The sequence below is a fragment of the Chrysemys picta genome, chromosome 11, assembly GCF_011386835.1.
Source record: "Chrysemys picta bellii isolate R12L10 chromosome 11, ASM1138683v2, whole genome shotgun sequence".
Classification (NCBI taxonomy): domain Eukaryota; kingdom Metazoa; phylum Chordata; order Testudines; family Emydidae; genus Chrysemys; species Chrysemys picta.
The window spans coordinates 31,774,125-31,798,810 of record NC_088801.1 but is presented as its reverse complement, the minus strand read 5'-3'; the positions used below and the strand labels follow the sequence as shown (position 1 = coordinate 31,798,810).

General features: G+C 44.0%; 2 protein-coding genes across 12 annotated transcripts in view; one reads left to right on the top strand and one right to left on the bottom strand.

Annotated features, from left to right (window-relative positions):
• Positions 1 to 4,392: 4,392 nt before the first annotated feature.
• Positions 4,393 to 24,686, top strand: part of WDSUB1 (WD repeat, sterile alpha motif and U-box domain containing 1) — a 58,959-nt gene continuing 38,665 nt past the window's right edge. The window contains exons 1-3 of one of the 11 annotated variants that reach the window (XM_005311226.5): positions 4,393 to 4,745; positions 8,361 to 8,782; positions 20,150 to 20,334. In XM_005311226.5, coding sequence (XP_005311283.2) covers positions 8,385 to 8,782; positions 20,150 to 20,334 — 583 coding nt within the window. In that variant the 5' untranslated portion in view covers positions 4,393 to 4,745; positions 8,361 to 8,384. Of the gene's footprint in view, positions 4,846 to 8,360; positions 8,783 to 20,149; positions 20,335 to 20,514; positions 20,537 to 24,093; positions 24,261 to 24,686 lie in introns of those variants that run through there. The other 10 variants (XR_010591291.1, XM_005311228.4, XM_005311227.4 and 7 more) reach the window with 10 other exon arrangements.
• Positions 14,135 to 16,251, bottom strand: LOC135974118 (uncharacterized). The gene is made up of 2 exons (XM_065560702.1): positions 15,690 to 16,251; positions 14,135 to 14,628 (listed from the first exon to the last, which is right to left on the bottom strand). The coding sequence occupies exons 1-2, from the start codon at positions 16,234 to 16,236 to the stop codon at positions 14,135 to 14,137; spliced, it is 1,041 nt and encodes a 346-aa protein (XP_065416774.1). The 5' UTR covers positions 16,237 to 16,251.

The window sequence follows — 24,686 nt, the reverse complement described above, 5'->3', positions numbered from 1 at the left end:
TTTCAATATCTTTGTCAGTGATCTGGAAGAAAATATAAAGTCACCACTGGTCAGATCTGGATTAACCCATAGGCTAATAAGGTATAGCCTTAGGCCCTCCTATTTTTAGGTCCTACTTTAGGCCCTAATTTTTAGGCCTTATTTGTAGGCCCTCCATTCCATATCGAAGTAACAGCTGAGTGACAGTAGCGGGGCCATCAGAAATTTTTTGTCTCATTAGATATTGCTTTGTACATATTAATTCATCAAGATTGTGAATTCAGTTTATGGTGGTTGTGATTTTGTCTTTTTGGGCTAAGTAAGTGTTTGTGGGCTCATGCAATGAACTTTGTACACAGAAGGCCTACACTGGACAATAGAAACTGTGTCGAAGAAAGGAGGATGGCGAAATTGAAGGCGGCCAAAGAAAGACGGCAATAAAGATGTAGTGCTGAAAGGTACTTCTCTCCTAACGTTTTTTCCTCCTAAGTCTGGTGGTGAGGAAGTCCAGGCGAATACCAGCCCAAGTGAACCTGCTGCTCCTGCGCCTGATAAAAAGAAGCAGCCTCCTCTGACTTATCTGCAGTCTGGCCCCTCTCCTCTGAAGACTTTCCTAGTGATAGTAATACAAAAATATCCTTCTCCGATGATCCAGGCGAGTGGGACATGACTTCTCAAGATCTCATTGCATATTGGATTGAGAAGGGCCCACAGAAATGCCAATATCTAGATGTTGACTTTTCACTGACAAAGCAAGAGTACACCAATCAGAATCGTTATCTGACCAAATCAATGTTTGAACATGTGAAGCCTAACAGACAGATTGGCAAGAGAGAATGGCTCATCTATTCGCCTTCTAAGAAGAAAGTGTACTATTTTTATTGTCGCCTGTTTTCTGATACCAAAAAGTGGGGAATTTTCTGCAAAGGCTTCAGTGATTGGAAGAATACTGCATATATTATCAATCATGCAGTGAGTGAGCAGTATGCATTGTCAGTTAGCAGCTACCATGCCCGAAAGAAAGTGGCAGAATTGATACCCAAATGGAAAACCAGTTTTTGGAAGCTTGTGCTTTTTGGGAAAAGGTTCTCAGATGCATAGCTGAAACCATAGTTTTGCTTGCTGAGTGTGGTCTGCCATTCCGTGGCTCAGATGAGACTGTTAGATCGAAACACAGTGGCATTTACCCTGGTGTTCTAGGGCTAATCACTAAGCTTGATCCTTTCTTAGCTCAGCATCTCAATGAACACGCAAATCGTGGAAAAAGCCATACATCATATCTATCAAAGACTATCTGTGATTAATTCATTGCTGGCAAAGAGGTTATCAGCCATTGTAGATGAGATCAAAGATTTGGGATATTTTTTCAGTGTACATTGACTCAGGACCGGAGGTGTCACAGCTGACCAGTTGAGCATTTCATGACCGTCATAAACATCACCAGCCACAGGGGATAAACTTGCCTCGGACCTACTTGATTTCCTCACCAAAAGTGGGATTGACATCAGCCATTGTCATGGCCAAAACTATGACAATGCAAGTAATATGAGTGGCAAATATTCAAGGATGCAGGCAAAGATAAATGAGCACAATGCTTTGGTTGATTACATACCACGTGCTGCACATTCACTCAACCTTGTTGGCCAGATTGCTCTGGACTGTTGTGTTGAAGCAGTTTCTTTTTTTGGATTTGTCCAAGGATTGTACAATTTTTCTCTCTGCATCAACCAGTCGTTGGATGATTCTTAGAGATTCACTACCAAAGGGATGCCCAGTGCCCAAATCACTCTCAGGGACATAGTAGAGTGCCAACACTGAAGCTGTGAATGTGGTTGTTCTGGGATACCCCAGCATCCTTGAAGCGCTAGAGGGCATCAAGGATGATGGATCTCAAAAGTCATCAACAAGAAAAGATATGAATATCCTGAGTGATGCAATGCATCTGGAATGATATACTTCAGCCATTCAGCAGGTGAGGTCTAAGCTTGCAAAATGCTCAAATTGACCTTTCCACTGCTGTAAACCTAATGAGGAGTCTTGGAACTGTTCTTCAACAAATGTGGGATAGTTTTGATGAGTATTCAGAGTAGCAGCCGTGTTATCACTACAAAAGTTTTTTTTTCTCCTGCTGATAATAGCTCATTTTAATTAATTAGCCTCTTAGAGTTGGTATGGCAACTTCCACCTTTTCATGTTCTCTGTATGTATATATGTCGTCTTACTATATGTTCCATTCTATGCATCTGATAAAGTGGGCTGTAGCCCACAAAAGCTTATGCTCAAATAAATTTGTTAGTCTCTAAGGTGCCACAGGTACTCCTGTTCTTTTTGATGAGTATGAAATTCAGGGGGCTGCAAGGACTGCTAACCATGAGTATAAGTCAGCCAAACGCCGCAAAAGACAGAAGACGTGATGATGCAACTGCCCACTCATTCAATGACAAGGAGGCCTTCGGAGTGAATACCTTCATCGACAAACTATAGAATATCGGATCGAGGCTTAGGAAAATATTGACAAAACCTTTAGTGTACTGACAAATTTTTTGCCTAACATTTTAAGTTCCAAAGTCAGTGAAGGTATCAAACGTCTGTGTCAGAAGTACCCAGACAATCTCCCTGTAGATTTTACTAAAGAGTTTCTTCAACTTGTTGAATTCATGTCACTCAGATAGAGAAAAGATGATGAAAGCAAATCTATTTGCAAGTACTGAGTTATGAGTGAATTCAGTGTGATAGAATGTTTCCTAAATGTCGAAACTGCATTATAGGATTTGTCACTAATGATCACTAACTGTAGTGGAGAATATTCCTTCTCTCTTCTAACAAGGTTAAAAAATGTCCTCCAATGCACCATGACTCAAGAGCATCTCAGTGCTTTGTCCCTCTTGAGCACTGAGGCTGAAATCATCAGATCTTTGAATTACGATGACATCATTTGTGACTTTGCCACGGCTAAGTTAAGGGGGAAAAATTGAAGAATTGAGTGCAGTGAGAGTAGAATAAACTTAATTTTACATAGATATGTATGCAGATAAATATTTGATGACTTGGTAATTTTTTTCAATATGTAATTCATACTGAGGCCCTTCCCTCCCATTAGCCTTAGGCCCCTCATAACTTTAATCTCACGGTGCCACTGGTAAAGTTTACAGATCACACAAAGGTAGCTGGAATGATAAATGAGGGCAAGTCATTTAGCACTATCTGGATTGCTTGATTAAAATAGGTGTAATCAAACATGCATTTTAACAAAGTCAAAGGCAGCAATTATATATGTAGTAATAAAGAATGTGACGTAAGAGACTGTATCCTGAACAGGATGTATGGGTCAAGCAAGATCCAATCAAGCTACACCAATCCAACCCGGAACTGATTTTTTTAAACTTGCCACTAACTAACTACTGGAAGAGCTTAAGAGAAGTGAGAGATGGGATGTCTGTCTGAATGATATGGTCTACTTCAAACAAGTTAGGTGGCTTGACCCAGGAATTAGGCAGTGAAAGTGTACCCCATCTGGCCATATGATCACTATGATGCTTATGGCAGGTGTAGTGTATTAAAGTGCTCTCTGTAGTAAAGGTGTATTGAGCATGCTCAGTACATCTGCTGAAGTCGTTGCCCTTCACCCTGCCCTTATTGGCCATAAGATTCTGGGGATTGCTTTTGACGGGTTAAAAAGTGGCAAAGGGGGCAAATCAGAGGAGGGGGGTAGCCAGGTTCTGAGCAGCGGGTGAAAATTTACTGGTCAGGGGGTCAAGCAGCTGGGGCAACATTAGGAGAGGAGCTAAAGGGCCAAATCATGAAGGGGGGGGGGAAGAGAAGAGGCAGGGTTAAGCCCAGAAGTGAGGTGGTGTCAGGGGGGAAAAACCCTGGCACAAGCAGGGGCAGAGGGGGGTAGCAGTTACCCCAGTGGGACTCAAACAACGGTGCTTGGCAAAATCGTTTTGGGGGGGCCAAGAGGCTTTTTTATTTGAGCAAAGTGGCTTTTTATTTATGGTCACACAAACTGAGCATGCATATAAATAACTGCTACAGATAGCAGATTTCTAAACATAGCAATCTCACACTATAGTGCAAAAAGCTGCTATCTAGGCATTACCTACATCAGGTACTAGTTTACCACAATAGCATTTTCTTGCACTCCACTACCTATCGGTAAGTGCTACCAGTAGCACTTTAATACACTACACCCGACCAACTCTGACTTAACAGTGATGTGACGTGACATGCTATTCACCCTGCTCTTGTAGCCATCTATATCCTAGGATATTAGAGACACAAGGTGGGTGAGGGAATAAGCTTTTACTGGGCCACCTGCAGCTGGTGAGAGAGAAGCTTTCCAGCGCCACGCAGCTCTTCTCGCTCTCTCCAGTAGCAGCTGGGCCAGTAACCACTATTACCTCATCCACCTTCGCCCCAGCGGGCGTGTCCCGGCCAGGTTACCACAGACTGACACGCTGCCAGCGCCGCCCCCAGGACTCGGTTAAACACAGGCCGGGCAGACCCCTGCAGGCACCGACCCGCCGCGGTCCTCTTGGAGTAGGGCGGTCCCGGTTCCGGCTCCGCCTGCGGGGCCAACGAGGCACCGCGCTGCAGCCTGAGCTTCCGCGCCCCACTCCCAGGAGTGCGCCCCGGGATGGGGCCGGGACCTCTTCAGCGAATCAGCTGGGAGAGGACGGACTCCGCCCACGTGGTCAGCGCGGGGCGTTGGCGTTGGCTCGGTCACTGCCCCGGCCCACCCCTGCTGCGGGGTCACGTGGGCGCAGGTGAGTTGGGAACTGGCCTCTACCACCCCGACAGTCACACCTGGGAGGGCGGTGCCGTGTCACGTGACTTGCACCGGAGGCGCCCGGCCGGCCGAGGCAGGTGAGGGAGGGGGCGCAGGGCCCCGCTCCGGTCCGGCTGGGGGGACTCGGGGGAGGGTCCCGCGCGCGCGCACAGGCGGCGGTGATACGGGCGGGGTTCGGGGGTTCTCGCGCTGCTCCTTCGCAGCCGGCCTGGGGTGTCCTCCCTGTGGGGCTAAGGCAGGAGCCTTCCCCGCTCGCTGAGGCCTTGTGCTGGGCCCTGCTCCTCTGCGCGCCCTCCCCCGGCTACGGGGCTGGTGTGGCGCTTCTCGCGAGTGGGCCCATGACGCGCGTGGAAACCCCTCGGCGCTGGGACAGGCGGCGCTCTGGTGCGGGGCGGTGTCAGCCCTGCCTTGGAAGCAGAGTGGCACCGGCACCAGCCCGTGGGAGCTGGACTTGCCAGCGCCGCCCACGGAAGAGCGTTGGGCCAGGAGACAGTCCGGTGGCGGTGGTTCCTCTCCGCCCCAATGACAGTCCCCCGCTCTATCCGTGTAGCTTTAACAATGCATAGAGCAGTGGTTCTCAAACTTGTCTACTGGTGACCCCTTTTGCATAGCAAGCCTCTGAGTGCCACCCCCCCAATAAATTAAAAACACTTTTTATATGTTTAATATTAGTATAAATGCTGGAGGCAAAGCAGGTTTTGGGGTGGAGGCTGACAGCTCATGACTCCCCATGTAATAACCTTGTGACCCCCAGAGGGGTCGTGACCCCCATTTTGAGAACCCCTGGAATAGAGGATCTGACTCCTGCACAAAATGCAAACCAAACTGCTTTGAATGTTTAGCTCTACTAAAATAAATCTGCCATTTACCTGTACCAATTTCTTCTGCCTTCATTATTCCCACAGTCTCTGTTTACATTTCCCATTATAGCTGTGGTGTGTTTTCTGCTAGTCTGGCGTTTTCTGGTGAGCTTGCCACTTTTTAGATTTTGCATTGTCTAGTGCTTTCTCAGTTCATGGTCTGACCTGAGGATATCTGAGAACATTTGAGATTTGCAAACCACTTCACAGACAAATGGCCCAAATCATGGTTACCCCCAAGTTCCTTTGAGCTAGTTAAACCAGAACAAAAGGGCAACAGAGCAACACTGGAACATGCACATCACAAGAAGCCTGAGAGCTATAAAGCCATCTCTGGCTTTGTGCTCCCGCATCCTCAGGAGCTTTGGTGTTGGCAGGTATTGTGTAGGGGAGAGGTTCTTACTCTCACCTGACTCTGCTCACCCTAAGTTGGTTATTTTGGATAACAGCAGTAAATATAACATCCAAACAATGCAGTATATTTTATTGGAGAGATGTAAGTACACTGATTTAAAGACCCAAGACATTGGTACTATTTTTCAATGGGCTATATTTTTATAAATGCTATATGACTTGCAAGATATTTATTGCTGCAATAATGCATTTTTTCCAAGCTCAGAGTAGTTTCCAATAGGTGGCTTGATACCTGCTTCCTTATGAGCTTTACTCACTCATCATTTTAAAACTAATCCTTTAGAAGAATAAAAAGGTGGTATGGAGAAACCAGATAGGATGTGTTAGTCTAGTTTTTTTTAAAAAGACTGTTTTAACCACTAAGATGAGGCTGATGTATGATAGAAAACACTTTGTAATAGGATATTGATACAGCTGCACCATCGGTTCTGATCCTTCATATGACTACTAACCTCCGCTCCCGTGGATGTCCGTGGGAGTTGAGGTAGCTGAGCATCTCATGTGATTGAGTTCATAGTGGATAAAAAGAGTGTATGGATGCTGAGAATTTATAACCATTATCTTTTGTATTACTCCCTTAATGTTTCATTCACATTTTATTACAAAACATTCTGGACATACTAGGCCTGAATCTGATCTCATTTACCCTGCTGTAACATCAGTGACTTCAGTAAATGAGATCTGAAACAGGTAGAGTATCTCTAAAATTCACCAGTATTAATATCACCAAGATTTTTAAAAGTGACTCAAAATCAGGCTCATTTAAGGCTCTCAAGTTGGGAACAGAAAAACCGAGGTGCTAAAAATCACTAGTCACTTTTGAAAAATTTGGCCATAATGTGATCTTTTCAATGAACTAAGAAAACTTAAACCTAAGAAGCCAACTAATATATTATCTTATTTATATTAAAAACACCCCCTCCCTCAATATCCTCTAAACCATTTATTTCTACACATAATGGGCCAATTAAATTCATGATCTTATTACTGTTTCCCTTTAAGTGAGTTTGTAAATTATTTGGGATAGAGACTGACTTTTACTCTGTTTATATACTGCCTAGCACAATGAGGCCCTAATCCTAATTGGGGCCTATAGGCCAGTGGTGGGCAACCTGTGGCCCGTCAGGGTAATCTGCTGGCTGGCTGCCAGACTGTTTGTTTACATTTGCACGGCCACCCGCAGTTCCCAGTGGCCGGGAACGGTGAACCGTGGCCACTGGGAGCTGTGGGCGGCTGTGCAAATGTAAACAAACTGTCTGGCGGTCCACCAGCGGATTAGCCTGACAGGCCACAGGTTGCCCACTGCTGCTGTAGGCACTATTGTATACAAATAAGAAAAAATAAACTACGAAAGGTTAACACAATACAGCCTGCAGGACTTTTATGCTCTTTTTCAGGCAGATTAATTAAGTACAGTAATAAATTTATTCAAGACAATAAACTATTGTGATAAAAGATTTCAGGTCGGATTTTGCTCTCTATTACATAAAATGCAACCTTACTGGAACTGTAGTTTGACTGGTGCAACAAAGAGTCATATTTGGCTTTTTGTGGACAACTTTTCATGATAGACGTCTATGGAAGTATGGAATCAGACAGAGTTCCAAATTAGAGAAAATGATTTAATATCACACCTGATGCAATTTGGCCTACCCTACTATGATGGAAAATAAATTTTAATCCACTCTTTTTCATTTAAAAGTAGTGTAGGAAAATAAATTGACCCACTCCAGAGGTGGTCCTAATTAAGGTCTCTTGATTTTAAACTTGGATCTCATTCCATAAAGTAAAAACTGTTTCTTCTCAACATGCCATATGTGTGGTAAATCATTAGATTCATCAGCTTCTTTTACAATGCCCATTTGCCCTATTAAACCAGTTTGCAGCATATTCAGTCACAGTGACGAGATGAATGTCAGCAAAGGAGACCGTGAAACCACTCCGGGCATTAATTAATTATGTTAAGACAAGTTTTGGGGTAATCTCAAACTAATTTCCTCTCCTTTCCTTTAAAAAAAGACTGGACTCAGCTGTTATATGTATTTCAAAATGTAGTTTTTACTGCACAAGTTTAAATTTTCACCTTGTAATTAACTTATAAAGACCTGATCATGTTCTTGTTGAAGTCCGTGGCATAGCTCCCATTGACTTTAGTGGAGGCAACAATGAACCTTGAACAAAAATAAACTGCCTCGTGAAATGGACATTTATTTATTTGGTTAGGTAGTTAGTTGAATGGAAACAATCCATATGTCACTTTTAAAGTAGAAGAACTAAGATAAATGTATTAACTGTATTAACTTTTTTTTTAATTTCAGGTAACTTGGTTTAAAGCAGATAAAATGGTGAAACTAATTCACACCTTAGCTGATCACAGTGATGATGTCAACTACTGTGCCTTCTCCTCTTCCTGCTTGGCTACTTGCTCCCTGGACAAAACAATCCGCCTCTATTCTTTAAACAACTTTACTGAACTTCCCTACTCACCATTAAAAGGTCACACTTATGCTGTCCACTGCTGCTGCTTTTCTCCTTCTGGACACATTTTAGCTTCATGTTCGACAGATGGTACCACGATGCTGTGGAATACTCATAATGGTCAGACGCTGGCAGTGCTGAAGCAGCCCCGAGGCAGCCCTGTAAGAGTCTGCCGATTTTCCCCTGACTCCGCTTACCTAGTTTCCGGTGCAGCTGATGGTAGCATTGTTCTTTGGAATGTGCAGTCATTGAAATTGTACAGGTAAATACCAAGTTTTACTGATAATAACTAAGAAGGCATTTTGGAAATATAATATTCTTATGGCCTGATCATTAGAAGTGCTTCTACTGACTTCACCGAGAGCTGTAGTTGTTAGCACCTCTCAGGATCAAGTCTTTAGGCCTTGTTTACACTGGCAAAAATATAATTCACCAGTATACTACTCCACTGGTAGTATATTTATGGTGGAAATTGTACTGTTGACATGGATAGTGCATTTTTACCACCACATTGTCTAACACAGAAAAGAGGAAATTGGGCCTATAGAGGTATGGAAGAAGGAACTCAGATGGATAAAAATCTCAGCACTTCAAATGCAACAGCTATATTTTGTTAGTATGAAAAATTAGAGCATCTTGGATATGCAGTATTTGATTTAACTGTTGTTTTAGCCCAACCCTTCTAAGGCCAAATCCTGATTCCTTTGTGATCAGGGCTTGTCATTTATTGCATAAATCATACTCCTTCAGTAGAATTGATTTATGGCAACTGGGAATAAGGGACAATGAGATTACAAATTGGGGCTGTGTCAGATTTGATTAATGAGATAGTCAACATCTTAAATTTATTTAAAAAATAATAATCAAAATTCCTTTCATTTATACATTAGTGCATTGTCATAAGTTAGTAGCTTACTTCTACACGTTTCATACCTTTTTACTTGCCAGAGTAGCATATGCTTTAGGAAATGTATGCTTGTGTATTATCCCTTTTGTATTGTACTGCATAATTCAGATTAAAATCTAGTTCTAAATATACATAGTATAATGGTATGCTATATTGTATTATAGCTTATTATACAAATGAAGCTGGTTATTTTGTAAGCAATATATTTAAAATGTCCACTATTTATCTCCTTCCCCCACCCTCTATCTTTTGCTTATAGAATAGTGTTCCAATTTATTTATTGAGGATTGATGTTGGGTATTTTTTAATCTAGGGTTGAAGGGTTATGATCCTTTTCAGAGGTGAAACCCCAGATTTTTGATCATCAAAGGATGGCTATACCTCCCAGTTATTGCTTGTAGAAGGTGTACTTCGATTGAATGGTACAAATAGCAGACCTGATCCTTCTTTTCTTTGCACATCTAAAACTCTCACTGAAGTCAGTAAGGGATATGGGGACAGGATTCGGCCTGCTATTCAGTAGCAAATAATTATTTACAAAAATAAGGACGGGAAATGCCCTTTTTTTCAATGCTTCTGTTTACAGTGAAATGTACTTTTTTTTTAAATTTATTATTTTAAAGATTTTTTTGAGGATTTATCCAGTTTGTCCATAGACATCGATAATTAACTCTCTGGGCCAAATCCTATAGTCTAATTTGGGAAAATGTTATTTGAATTTAGAGATGGATTGCAAGTTTTGACCCTGGACTTAGAAATTTAATAAAGGCTTAATTTCTTCATTGTCCTGAATAGTTCTTCCTGTTTTTTCACTAAAAAGCCCTGTGGCTTTAGCAAATTTCTTAGGACTTTTTGTGAAAAGAAGGATACCTGGACAGCAAGATGAGTTAATAGCAGCTTGTGTAGGCAAAACCTGTCTTTTACCTGTTGTAGAAGTGTTACTGCATGAGTGGATAAGCTTCCTGTTGTCTTTGTCATATTGACTTAGAGGTGAACTGGAAAACTTTACAAAACTGAATATTTTTTAAATGTCTGAAATCCTATACATTTAAAGATTGACATATACATTTTTTTTAAAGTGGGCTTTAGCCATTTCTTCCTTCTTTATGATGCATACAGAAGGCTTGAAGAGTGTGGGTTTTTTTGTTTTTTTTTTAATTGCCTATAACTTAGAAAAATTAGGAATGTCAAATCTCACTTTGCTCAGAGGACCAGTGAGAGGTCTCAGAGCATGTTTATCGTGACCTCTTGAAGCATTGAATTTTTAATAAAAGGTTAGTTTATTCAGAAGTTAAGTGAATGTTAACAAAACCAGTTAAACCATTATCACTAAAAATCCTTTCCCTTCTCAATTACTTTCATACTCTTAGCGTATGTGATGTCACCATTGTACTTTCTCCAGTCATCAGTGTCTTCCAGGCTGAATTTATAATATAAAAAGCAATCCGAACAATTTAAAGTCAAACAAAAAACTCCTTTGTAGGCTGCTTTTACAAATCATAAAGAAGCAAAAAAGAACAAAAACCCACTTTTTTGCCTTTGCAGATTCAACTTTAAGTCCTGGAGGGCCAACTGCTTGTGTGACTTTTATTGCAACTGCTTTGTGTGTGTAGTTGCATTCTCAAATTGGGCATTGGCATGCACGGTTGCGTGCACAAAAATGTGCATTGATCTCAAACCTTTATAAAAATGGGGCCTAATATGTGCAGTTAAAATTACAAAGAAATACAGCCTAGAGAAAAATAGTTGAAAATAATTTCATCCTCTAATTACCTGCCAAACGCAAGGTCTATGGTCCTTTGTGTCTCCTGCAGTATTTGATGGTATTACTAATATTTAAAGGAGAGTGGAGGAAAAGAATGCCCCTCCCACACAGTTTTAGGTGTCATGTCATTAACTGCTACAAGGGAAACAGAAAAATCTTAATCAAGTCTGTGTGTGTGAATGGATTACCTTTTAGTTTGTCTTTGGTACACTTAACTTCACAAAGTCTTGTGAAGATGCTGTTAGAGTGCAAAGTATTATTCATTATTATTTTATTATTAAACCTCCATATCTAGAAGCTCAAATGCAGTTTTCTTAAGCCTTTTGATAGCCTTAATTCTTCTTCTCATGTCTAACAGTTCATTCATGTTAGGTGTGTGTGCTCACCACATGCACTGGTGCCAGAAGTTTTCCCCTCAATTGTATCTGTAGGGGACCGGCTCTGGCACCCTCTGGAGTGACACACGTATGCCATGGTATAAGGGGCACCGCCAGCTCCCCCCCACCCTCAGTTCTTTCTTACCGCCAGTGACGGTGATGGAACATTCCTTGCTTCGGCAAACCTATTTGTCCAGATCTACTTCCCACTATTTCTTCAACCGCCTGTCTCCTTTCCTCCCTGCCTGGGCCTCTATGACTATGGACCAATGGGTCCTAAGTATTGTGGCTCAGGGTTATGTCCTCCAGTTTATTTCTAACCCCCCCTGTCTCTTTTTAGGGACCCCACTCACGAGAACTTGCTTTGGCAAGAGGTACAAAGCCTTTTTCAGGTGGGAGCTGTGGAGGGGAAGTCTCTCTACACCACAGGAGCAAGGAGTTTACTCCCATTACTTTCTGATTCCAAAGGCCAAAGGGGGTCCAAGACCCATTCTGGACCTGCGAGACCTCAACAGATATCTCAAGAAGTTGAAGTTCCGCGTGGTCTCCCTGGCCTCCATCATCCCTTCCCGGGATCCAGGAGATGTACACCGCTCTCGATTTAAAGGATGCATATTTCCCCGTAGCGATGTTTCACAGGGTATGTCTACACTACGGGATTAATCCGAATTTATATAATTCGGATTTGAAAAACAGGTTGTATAAAGTCGAAATGAATGCGGCCACACTAAGCACATTAATTCGGTGGTGTGCGTCCAAGTACCGGGGCTAGCGTCGATTTCTGCACCGTTGCACTGTGGGTAGCTATCCCATAGCTATCCCATAGTTCCCGCAGTCTCCCGCGCCCATTGGGATTGTGGGTTAAGATCCCAGTGCCTGATGGGACAAAAAACATCGTCGCAGGTGGTTCTGGGTACAGCCTCACCTCCTCCCTCCCTCCCTCCCTGCATGAAAGCAACGGACGGCAGACAACCATTTTCGCGCCTTTTTTCCTGGGTGGGTGAACACACTGCAGACTCCATACCACGGCAAGCATGGAGCCCGCTGAGCTCAAGACAGCAGTCATGAATATTGTAAACACCTCGCGCGTTCTCGTGGAGTTTATGCTCAGCCAGGACCGGAAAAACGAGGCGAGGAGGTAGCGGCGGCGGCAGCGCAGCGACAAGCATGATGAGGACATTGACATGGACATGGACACGGATACAGAATTCTGTGAAACCACGGGCCCCGGTGCTTTGGAGATCATGTTGTTAATGGGGCAGATTCTATCCATGGAACGCCGATTCTGGGCAAGGGAAACAAGCACAGACTGGTGGGACCGCATAGTGTTGCAGGTCTGGGACGATTCCCAGTGGCTGCGGAACTTTCGCATGCGTAAGGGCACTTTCATGGAACTTTGTGACTTGCTGTCCCCTGCCCTGAAACGCCAGAATACCAAGATGAGAGCAGCCCTCACAGTTGAGAAGCGCGTGGCGATAGCCCTGTGGAAGCTTGCAATGCCAGACAGCTACCGGTCAGTCGGGAATCAATTTGGAGTGGGCAAATCTACTGTGGGGGCTGCTGTGATGCAAGTAGCCAAAGCAGTCACTCAGGTGCTGCTACGAAAGTTAGTGACTCTGGGAAATGTGCAGGCTATAGTGGATGGTTTTGCTGCAATGGGATTCCCTAACTGTGGTGGGGCGATAGACGGAACCCATATCCCTATCTTGGCACCGGAGCACCAAGCCACCGAGTACATAAACCGCAAGGGGTACTTTTCAATGGTGCTGCAAGCACTTGTGGATCACAAGGGACGTTTCACCAACATCAACGCGGGCTGGGCGGGAAGGGTTCATGACGCTCGCGTCTTCAGGAACACTACTCTGTTTAAAGGGCTGCAGCAAGGGACTTACTTTCCGGACCAGAAAATAACCGTTGGGGATGTTGAAATGCCAATAGTTATTCTTGGGGACCCAGCCTACCCCTTAATGCCATGGCTTATGAAGCCGTACACAGGCAGCCTGGACAGGAGTCAGGAGCTGTTTAACTATAGGCTAAGCAAGTGCAGAATGGTGGTAGAATGTGCATTTGGCCGTTTAAAAGGTCGCTGGCGATCATTATTGACTCGCTCTGACCTCAGCCAAAGAAATCTCCCCATTGTTATTTCTGCTTGCTGTGTGCTCCACAATCTCTGTGAAAGTAAGGGGGAGACCTTTATAGCGGGGTGGGAGGCTGAGGCAAATTGCCTGGCTGCTGATTACGCGCAGCCAGACACCAGGGCGATTAGAAGAGCACACCAGGAAGCGCTGTGCATCAGAGAAGCTTTAAAAACCAGTTTCATGACTGGCCAGGCTACAGTGTGAAATATCTGTTTGTTTCTCCTTCATGAAAACCTGCCCCCTTTATTGACTGATTTTCTGTAAGGAACCCACCCTCCCCCTTCCCCCAGCTTTCTTTCAAACCAAATAAAGTCACTATCATTTAAAAATCATTTATTCTTTATTAATAGATTAGAAAAAGAGGGAGGGAACCTGGGTGGTATTTGGGAGGAGGATTGCTGGGAAGGAAAAAGCCACAAAGAAAAGGTTAAAAAAATGACAGCCTTTTGCTTGGGCTGTCTACTGGGGTGGAATGGGAAGGTGTACGGAGCCTCCCCCCCCGCGTTCTTACACGTCTGGGTGAGAAGGATACGGAACATGGGGACGGGGGAGGGTGGAACAGGGGCTGAAGCGGCAGTCTGTTTTCCAGCAGCCGTTCCTGAAGCTCCACCAGACGCCGGAGCATGTCTGTTTGCTCACGCAGCAGCCCCAGCGTTGCATCCTGCCTCCTCTGGTCTTCCTGCCGCCACCTCTCATCTCGAGCGTCCCTCCTGTCCTCACGTTGGTCCCTCCTGTCCTCACGTTCACTGGCTTCTTTCCTATACTTTGAAACTGTTTCCTTCCACTCATTCAGATGAGCTCTGTCACTGCGGCTGGATTCCATAATTTCAGAAAACATCTCGTCTCGCGTTCTCTTCTTACGACGCCTTATCTGTGATAACCTTCGGGATGGAGGAGGGAGGCTTGAGGAATTTGCAGCTGCTGTAGGGAGGGGAAAAAAGAGAGAATTGTTTAAAAAGCTACATTTTGCAGAACAATGCTTATACTCTTTCACGGTGACCAACACTATTCACATTACATAGCACATGTGATTTCTGTGCAAGGTCGCATTTTGCCTCTTAATGCTGAGTGCCTGTGGCTTTGCTGCTAGAGATCACAGGTCTGGGCAACAGAATTCGGCTTGCATGCGGCCATGGTAAGCCATTGTCTTACAGCTTCTGCGCCCTCCTTTCCCACATACCAAGCATAGCCTGTAGAGTGCTGCGGTTTTTCTGTTAACATTCAGCAGCACCAGAAAACAAACTAACCCCCCCCCCCCCCCGCCATGAATTCTCTGGGATGATCGCTGTACCCCTCCCCCCCACCGTGTGGCTGGTATCAGGGAAGATCCCTGCAGGCACCAAACTAACCACCACCCCCCCGCCGCCGCCCCCCTCCCGCCATGAATTCTCTGAGATGATCACGGTACCCCTCCCCCCACCGCATGGCTGGTAACAGGGAAGATCCCTGCTAGCCAAACGCGAAAAACTCAGGCCCAATTTCCCATCTGCGCTTGGCTAACTGCAGGGAAGGATTTATTTTCCGCCACAGGCAAACAGCCCAGTAGGAACGGCCACCTCTGTCCCCTTAATTAAGTTCCCGTATTTCAACCAGGTTACCAGGAGTGATATCACTCTCCTGAGGATTACACAACAAGATAAAGAACGGATGTTGCTTGAATGCCAGCAAACACCGGGACCATACGCTGCCAGGCTTTGTCAGGCAATGATACCAGATTACTTGCTGCAAGCATGGCGTGGTCAAGTGTCCTACCATGGAGGAGGGAATAAGGATGCACTGCCAAGAAACCTTCTGGCAAGGCTTTCGGAGTACCTCCAGGAGAGCTTCATGGAGATGTCCCTGGAGGATTTCCGCTCCATCCCCAGACACGTTAACAGACTTTTCCAGTAGCTGAACTGATCGCGAATGCAAAGTCAGGCAAAGTAATCATTAAAAACCGTTTGCTTTTAAAACAAGTTTTATATTTTAAAAGGTAAACTCACCTGAGGTCCCTTCCATGGGGTCAGAGTCTTGGGTACTGGCTTGGGAGGCTTGGGAGGGTACTTCAGTCAGGGTGAGAAAAAGATCCTGGCTGTTGGGGAGAACGGAGTGCTGTGTGCTCTCTGCAAGCTCATCCTCCTCCTCCTCCTCCTCCTCTCCCCCATCGGCAGAATCCTCAGGCGTCGCTGATGAGACTATCCCCGACCCAGAATCCACGATCACAGGTGGGGTAGTGGTGGCAGCCCCCCCTAGAATTGCATGCAGCTCGGCGTAGAAGCGGCATGTCCGCGGCTCTGACCCGGAGCGACCGTTTGCCTCCTTTGTTTTTTGATAGGCTTGTCTGAGCTCCTTCACTTTCACGTGGCACTGCTCAGAGTCCCTATTGTGGCCTCTCTCCATCATACCCTTGGAGATTTTTTCAAAAGTTTTTGCATTTCGCCTTTTAGAACGAAGTTCTGCAAGCACTGAATCCTCTCCCCATACAGCGATCAGATCCAGTACCTCCCTCACGGTCCATGCTGGTGCTCTTTTTCGATTATCAGCCTGCATGGTTACCTGTGCTGATGAGCTATCTGTGGTCACCTGTGCTCTCCACACTGGGCAAACAGGAAATGAAATTCAAATGTTCGCGGGGCTTTTCCTGTCTACCTGGCCAGTGCATCCGAGTTTAGATTGCTGTCCAGAGCGGTCACAATGATGCACTGTGGGATAGCTCCCGGAGGCCAATACCATCGAATTGCGGCCACACTATCCCTAATTCGAAATGTTAAAATCGATATTGGCGCTACTCCGCTCGTCGGGGTGGAGTACAGAAATCGATTTAAAGGGCCCTTTACATCGAAATAAATAGCGTCGTTGTGTGGACGGTTGCAGGGTTAATTCGAATTAAAGCTGATAAATCCGAATTAAAGTCGTAGTGTAGACCAGGCCACAGGCACAGACGCTTTATCCATTTCACGATAGGCTTCGGTCACAACTAGTTTGTGGTGCTCCCATTTGGGCTGGCGATGGCATGGAGGGCGTTTACCAAGTGTATGTCAGTGGTGGCGGCTTACCTCAGACGTCAAGGTATTTGGGTTTATCCATACCTCAACAACTGGCTGGTCAAGGGCCACTCCAGGTTCCAGGTCCAATCCAATGTCACAGTACTGCAAGCCATGCCCTGGGCCTGTTGATAAACAAGGAAAAATCAACATTAGTTCCAGTACAGAGGATAGAATTAATCGGAGCAGTACTTGACTCCACCTGTGCAAGAGCCTTCCTGCCACAAGACAGGTTCCGGCATATGGTGGATCTCCTCGCCAGACTCTCCGTGTTCCCTCTCACCATGCCCCGGGTCTGCCTCCAGCTACTAGGCCACATGGCAGCGTGCACTTACGTTGTTTGCCACGCGAGGCTCAGGCTGTGGCCCCTCCAGCATTGGCCCTCAACAGTCTATTCCCCATCCAGAGATCACCTAGACAAGGTCATCACGATTCCACCAAGGGTACTTACCTCTCTGCGGTGGTTGATTGACTGAGTGCGGTCTTACGCGGAGTACTGTTAGACAATCCATGCCCCTCGGTCTCCCTGATTTCCGATGCCTCCAACCTCGGCTGGGGGGCACACCTCGGCAAGATGCGGACCTAAGGGATGTGGTCCCCAGATGAGCTTGCGTTGCACATAAACGTCAAAGAACTCAGGGCAGTCTGGCCTCTGGGGTCTTCCTGCCACACCTGAAAAAGTGGAACAGGTGCTGATGGACAACACGGCTTCGATGCAGCGTTTGCAGGCAAGGGGGAGTCTGTTTGTCAGCTCTCTGCCAAGAGACGCTCTGTTTGTGGGACTTCTGCATCCAGCATGCGATCCACCTGGCGGCCTACCACCTCCCTCGCATGAACAATACGCTGGTGAATCGCCTTAGCAGGTCCTTCTTCTCTCACTAGAGTTGTCGCTCCATCCAGAGGTGGTCCAGATGCTCTTCCAGAGGTGGGGAACTTCTCAAGTGGACTTATTCGCCACCAGATGGAACAGGAAGTGTCATCAGTTCTGCTCCCTGCAGAGCCTTGGCAAAGGTGCCCTCTCCGACGCTTTTCTCCGGTCAGGGGACCTGATGTACGCATTCCCACCGATTCCGCTAATCAGTAGGGTCCTGTCAAAGATCAAGAGGGACAGAGCACGGGTCATCATGATCGCCCCAGCTTGGCCGCGCCAACACTGGTTCAGCACACTGATGGATCTGGCAGTAGCTGCCCCTGGCGCAGGATCACGGCCTGTCTACTGCACCCAAGCCTTGTCTCCCTCCACCTCACGGAATGGATGCTATGTGGCTGAATCTAGAGGAACAGACCTGCTGTAGTGAGGTACAGCAGGTCCTCCTGGAGAGTAGAAAGCCTTCCACTAGAGCGACTTATCTGGCGAAGTGGACGAGGTTCTCCCACTGGGCATCGGCACGGAGCATCTCCCCGATGCATTCACCTTTGCAGTCTATCCTAGACTACCTGCTCCACCTAAAGAACCAGGGCCTAGCCCTGCCTTCTATTAAGGTGTATCCAGCGGCCATCTCGGCTTTTCACCCACGGGTACAGGGGAAATCAGTGTTCTCGCATGAAATGTCGGTCAGGTTCCTAAAGGACCTCGAGAGGCTCTTCCCACCGGTTCGGAACACGGTCCCTTAATGGGACTTCAATCTGGTCCTTGCCAGGCTTACAGGCCCGCCCTTCAAGCCTATGGACTCTTGTCCCCTCTCCTACCTGTCGTGGAAAGTTGCCTTCCTTGTAGCAATTACGTTGGCCAGACGAGTGTCAGAGTTGAAAGCTCTGACCTCGGAGCCAACATATACGGTATTCTTCAAGGACAAATTTCAGAGTAGCAGCCGTGTTAGTCTGTATCCGCAAAAAGAACAGGAGTACTTGTGGCACCTTAGAGACTAACAAATTTATTTGAGCATAAGCTTTCGTGGGCTACAGCATAGATGGATGCATAGAATGGAACATATATTGAGGAGATATATATACACATACAGAGAGCATGAAAAGGTGGGAGTTGTCTTACCAACTCTGAGAGGCCAATTACTTAATGAATTAATAATTACTTAAAGTGAATGGCAGTTGTAAAGAGGTGGGGGAAAAAAAGTATTTGTGTTAGTATTCATGATGCTCCGGTTGGGATATAATATGGAAAAAGTGGCAAAGAGTCCTGTGGCACCTTATAAACTAACAGACGTATTGGAGCATAAGCTTTCGTGGGTGAATACCCACTTCGTCGGCTACCTCTCTGATACTATGGAAAAAGTGTTGCTTCCAGGTAAAAATAGCTTAGTGTAGCTCTTATGTCTGTGTTTAGATAGGGAAGCACCATTTCATTGATTAATTTATATTTGTAAAACCACAAGAGACGCCGAACTCTTGGTACTTCTAAAAATAACTAAAACTGCTATCCACAAAAGAAAACCACCAACTATCCCACAATACAATAATCTGTACAGAATAGATGGATAAACTGAATTTTATCTCATGGGATAGAAATGTTGTTTGTAGTCCACCGTTTTCCCACTTGGAGCCTGATCTAGAGAGCATTGAAGCCAATTGGAGACTTTCCGTTGACTTCATTGGGCTTTTAGATCAGGTAGGCGCACTGAGTGCAGCCAGTGGATGGGACACTTTGCTAATTAAATGTGAGCTAATGGCTGGACATTAGAAAAAAGGCAAAACAAACCTGCATATCCACTAGCCAAATAGGAGTTTATAGAGATTTTTTTTAAGCGAGTTGTACAAGTTCATTCCTAACTAAAACTTGACATACAAAACTTCTGAGAATAATTAAAAAATAAAAAATAAAAAAACCCCTTCAAACTGACTTTTTAAAAGAGATTAAAAAAATAGAAAAGTTTTTTCAGACAACATTTTCTTCTTGTATTTCTGTTGTTCAGAAATAGCCCCATGTCCTAAACTGGAAAATATTAGTCTCCTAGACACAAAATATGGATCTATGCTTGAGTTTTTGGGGGAGTAAAACCCAGATCTGACCGATTTGAAACTTACCTAGTTCATAAATGTAATTTTCTGTTTATGTATATTTAAGTCGCTGTTGTGATGGTTGCATGTTAATCTTTGATTTAGATAAATGTCTGAGTTGTAATTTGCTCAGTATCCTGCTCTTGGGAATACTAAATCCATGAGGGTGGGCTTTAGTTCAGGGCTCATTTTATTACTGAATCAGAATATTGCCTTGGGGCAACATCTCCCATTCTCCTTCTGTGGTCAGAGAGCAAATCCCTGTGCATATGTTATATATGTGCTTATTTAACATCTGTTTGCACAGTTTGTCATCTTTTTTGTCCCTTTTTATTATGCTTTTTAAGCTCCATATTTAGGAACAGTTCAGTTTTTCACTATTTTTTCTATATCATATGGCGGTTAGAGATCAAAATTTCAGAGTATTACATTCCCTAAACTCAGTCCTTTATTCTCTTGCTTTTCAGATCTGGGAGTGTTAAGGATGGTTCCTTGGTGGCATGTGCGTTTTCTCCTAATGGAAATCTCTTTGTCACTGGATCATCATGTGGAGATTTAACCATTTGGGATGATAAAATGAGGTGCTTGTATAATGAAAAAGGACATGATCTTGGTGTCACCTGCTGTGATTTTTCTTCACAGGCAGTTTCTGGTTAGTTACTTTAATATTTTAAATAATTCCCTTTTCATATTATTTTTTCCTCCAGCTCTTGCTTTTATTCATAACTTTTTTATCATCAGTGCTCAGGACTGAATAGCAACTGAAAGTGTTCTTGATGTTTCAGACTACTCCCGGTGCCCCCCATTTGCTCTTGTGCTGGAGCTGATGATGAAGAAATGATCTAGGAATCTAAGTAGGTGGTTGAACACTTCATAGCTTGTGTAGACCAAGCTTATTGCACACACCAGGGGTTCTTTGAATTCCTCTGTTTCCTGCACACCCACACAAGCTCCCTGTGTGCCACCCTCCCATCCCCCCTTTTTTTAGGAATTTCCTGCAACTGCCCCCAGATTTTCTCCTGCTAGGGATTGCGTGTTTCCCTCATCTTCCCGTAGCAGGGTCCCACATTCTCACCTCCCATACCAGTGGTTCTGCGTACACTGCTGTTCTCACCACCCCCTCATGTCCTCCATTCTCCTCCATGGGAGGATGAGCAGAGATGAGATGGATATTGTTATGCTGGAAGGCATTAATGGGTGCCATCAACCAGTTGTTTGATCTATAGACAGTTGTAAAGGTGCTTGAGTCTGTAGCTGTGTTCAAGAGGGGCTTCATGTGCCCCCCGTTTTGGTTTTCCAATTTTCCCCAAAATCAGTAGGGTTCAGGTCATTAATGCCTAGAACATTATCTGAAACTTTGGAATTGATTGGATGGGTCATTCAAAGATAATCATGTTACAGACAGATGGATATACTGACAGGCTAACAGAAAAATGCTGTCAAATTGAGTGTAAGGCCTTTGCAAGCTCAGCCAATAAGCAGTCCAGCATATTTATAAAATCATTCAGTTGCTGATGTGGAAGTCGGGTCCATATTAAGTTAGGGTCCATATTAATAGACCTCCACTAGCTGGATAATGAAACCTGCCAAGCACAGGTAGGTATGATAGTTTGGGCAGAGCTGGGTCCAAAAAGCAGAGTGCTGGAATTTTGAACCTAAATATTCTCCTTGAACCCACATAGGGGGTTCCCTCTTTCATACAAGCTTCTAGTTAGCAGGTGTCTAATACATTTGAAGCTCCTCTGCCCTCTAGCTGCAGAGGAAGGGTGGGGAAGATGGCCTTTTCTGTGTCCTCTACCCTACAGAGGCCCTGATTGAAGAAAGCACTTAATCAGATGCTTAAGTCGCATTGATTTCCCATTTATTATTTTCTTGAATCAGGGACAGAGTCTCCTGGCTGCTCTGAGAGAGGAGAATCTTTGCTGTCTTTCCTATTTCCTAGAGACTGCACTGTCAAAAGGGGAACGTCTCTGCTCTTCTACCCCTCCATTATCTTCCTAGCTACTGTGACTGCTGTTGCTTGGCAAAACCATGAGCTGCAGAAGAGGCGTTTGGAAATGTCTGTCTGCAAAGTCAGAGCAGAACTGGATTAAGTCATTCCAGGGCCATAGACACAACACAATGTGGCGGCCACTGTGGCCCAACTCTCTACTTGAAGTGACATTGGTCCTCATCTCCATTTAAAGAGCGGCAGAGGTGGCAGCAGGCAGGCCCCTCCTCACCGTGCTTATTCCTGCAGCCAGGATGCATCCATTGGGGTGATGAATAGGCTAAGACAACTACTCCTGCCACACACACATTTCTTTACTGGGATATTGTTGGTGCATAACAAGTCCTATAGTTAACACCCCATTGAAATATGTGGAGCCATTCAAACTTCTTAGCGCTATTATGCCAGGCTATCTACAGATTTAGGCAGACACCACTACATCTATTATGCTGTGTTCATATTTTCAATCTTTTGCTCACAACCAAAGGGGCTAGAAACTTAAAAAATGAAATCTGAGATGCTGAGATAATTGCAGGAGCTGTTGCCCTGGGCATGGGCTTACATTGCCTGGGCCTTGGTCCAGCCCTGAGAAAGACAACGCTACACTGATTTTCATTCCATTCACATTTGGAAGGTTAGCAGAAATGCACAAATAGAAATGAAGGAGAATCCAGAAGAATGACAAAGGTTTGAAGCCCTTAAGTTCAAAAGTGTCTGGCAGGTTGAAAGGCTAATGTATTTCATAAAGAGCTGGAAAACCCCATAAATAATAACTTGATTTTGTGGGAGGCCATAGCATGAAACAGGAGCCTTAGTTTCAGTGTCAATAATTTATTAGCATGTAACCTGCCTTAATAATCTCATCATTTTTTATTTCTGCTTTCTAGATCTCTTTATGAAGCCAAGGTTCATAGTTTTTTTGTGATCTTTCATGAAGTGGTAAATAAAGTTCTGTTTTCAAAGTTCACAAATATGCCAGGCACTGTTTTAGTGAAGTATCAATTGGAATTTTTAAAAATGCCAAAGAATCCTAATTCTATATAGTAAGCATGTTTCTTACTACCAAGCAGCATTGGTTACACTTAAGGATAATCTATTACAGAAAGCTCTATCATCTGCTGCAAAGAGACAGGGAAAAGTTGAGAAAGCAGAAAGTGATCATCTGCTACTGAATGAAAAGTTAGTGATTGATCATACCAAATCTGTCAAGTGTGTATCCATTGAAAAGTGCGCAGTAATAAGGGGAATAATTTCCAAGTTGTGAGGGACAGCACTGAATTATTCTGTCATGATACAGGAAGGAGGTGTGATGTTTAAATAAAATCTCTAAACGGGAAAGACTCCTAGAAAATACAGTTATGAACTAAGCATTACACCCTTGCTCCTGTGATTTCCTTTCCCCTAAAGTGGATCATAGTTTTAGAAAGAAAATATTCCAAAGATTACACCACTACCTCGATATAACGCGACCCGATGTAACACGAATTCGGATATAACGCGGTAAAGCAGTGCTCCGGGGGGGTGGGGCTGCGCACTCCGGTGGATCAAAGCAAGTTCAATATAACGCGGTTTCACCTATAACACAGTAAGATTTATTGGCTCCCGAGGACAGCGTTATATCGAGGTAGAGGTGTACCTTGTAGATTTAAAAATTTTGCCACCAGTAATGCTACCTCCTGTTAGTTCTGCCTTGTAAGGGAGAAATGGACAAGAAAATGTGCATTTCCCTGCATGAGAGTACAGATTGTTTTTTTTGTCTGATCCCAATGGTGTCGTTTGAAAACTGATTGATTGTATTTTTTTTTTAAATGAAATGTTATTGGAATCTTAGATTTTTTTCTGAGTTTTATTGCTAATAGTTGAAACTTTCAGTATTACTGGCAGCCTTTAAAAGGTAACAAAGCTCATAAAAGCAGTGCTTACCAGTATAATGAAAAGAAAATCTTTTTTAAACCGAGTTTCTTCACCTTCCTAATTCAAAGAGCAACCTATGAAACCAAAGTTTCTGTTATTCTTTACGCATTAGGCTATTCATAACAGATGACTCTGCTATTTTCTTTAAATTGGATTTAGTTATGGTTAATTAGAATCTTAACACTTCTTTTCCCAGAAGATATAGATTTTAATTGCTATGGAAAAAATAAGATTTGATTTGACAAATTCCATTTCTTTTGTTATATTTAATCAGCTATGTTAAGTGGGAGGTTGTTTTTTCCACAAGCTAGTGTATAAAATATATGGTTTAATAGCTTACATTGTGGTTTAGGATTTCTACAATTCAGCACTTCTCTTTTCTCCTCTAGAATTTTGTGTTGAATCTTTATTTCTGTTGATATAGATTTCATTTTGATTTTTTTCTGAGTCATCTATTTCTGTGACATACATGTTATCATTATAGTTTCTTTCTTTTCATTCTGACAGTGATGCACTGTAGATGGTTTTCTTCTCATTTGGGAAAACTACTAAAAGCCATTCTTCTGTTTCCATCCTGCCAAGTACATCAAATCATCTCACTTCCCTGTGGTTGTTTACTAATTGGCTTCTTAGAATTGAATCCACTTTATAAATAGCTCTCGCTTCTCATCATGGTAAGAATAGTGTGGTTAAGCTGCAATTGCAGGATAGAGAACTGTATGTTTTTGTTTCTATTTAAAGTAAACCATCCTAGCTTTAAAAATCTCAGTAGTGAAAAAGGAAATACTGCAAATCATAGAATCATAGATTATTAGGCTTGGAAGAGACCTCAGGAGGTCATCTAGTCCAACCCCCTTCTCAAAGCAGGACCAATCCCCAAATCCCTAAATGGCCCCCTCAAGGATTGAACTCACAGCCCTGGGTTTAGCAGGCCAAAAACTACTAGAAAAACATGCTGAAAACAGAGTTAGTAGCAATGTTGTTACTGATCTGTAAAATGAAAAGTGTGCATAATTCGTTCTCTACATTCTAATTTTAAGTGCTTTTGTTTTGTTATAATTTATTGATGGAGAATAAAGGTGTTATTTCCCTGGGGATTT

Excerpts from the sequence above, each read along its gene's own strand:
- LOC135974118 (XM_065560702.1), bottom strand. The coding sequence starts at position 16,236 with ATGCAGGCTGATAATCGAAAAAGAGCACCAGCATGGACCGTGAGGGAG. Across the intron at positions 14,629-15,689 it reads CCCCATGGAAGGGACCTCAG|CAGCTGCAAATTCCTCAAGC; the intron begins GTGAGTTTACCT and ends CCCTCCCTACAG.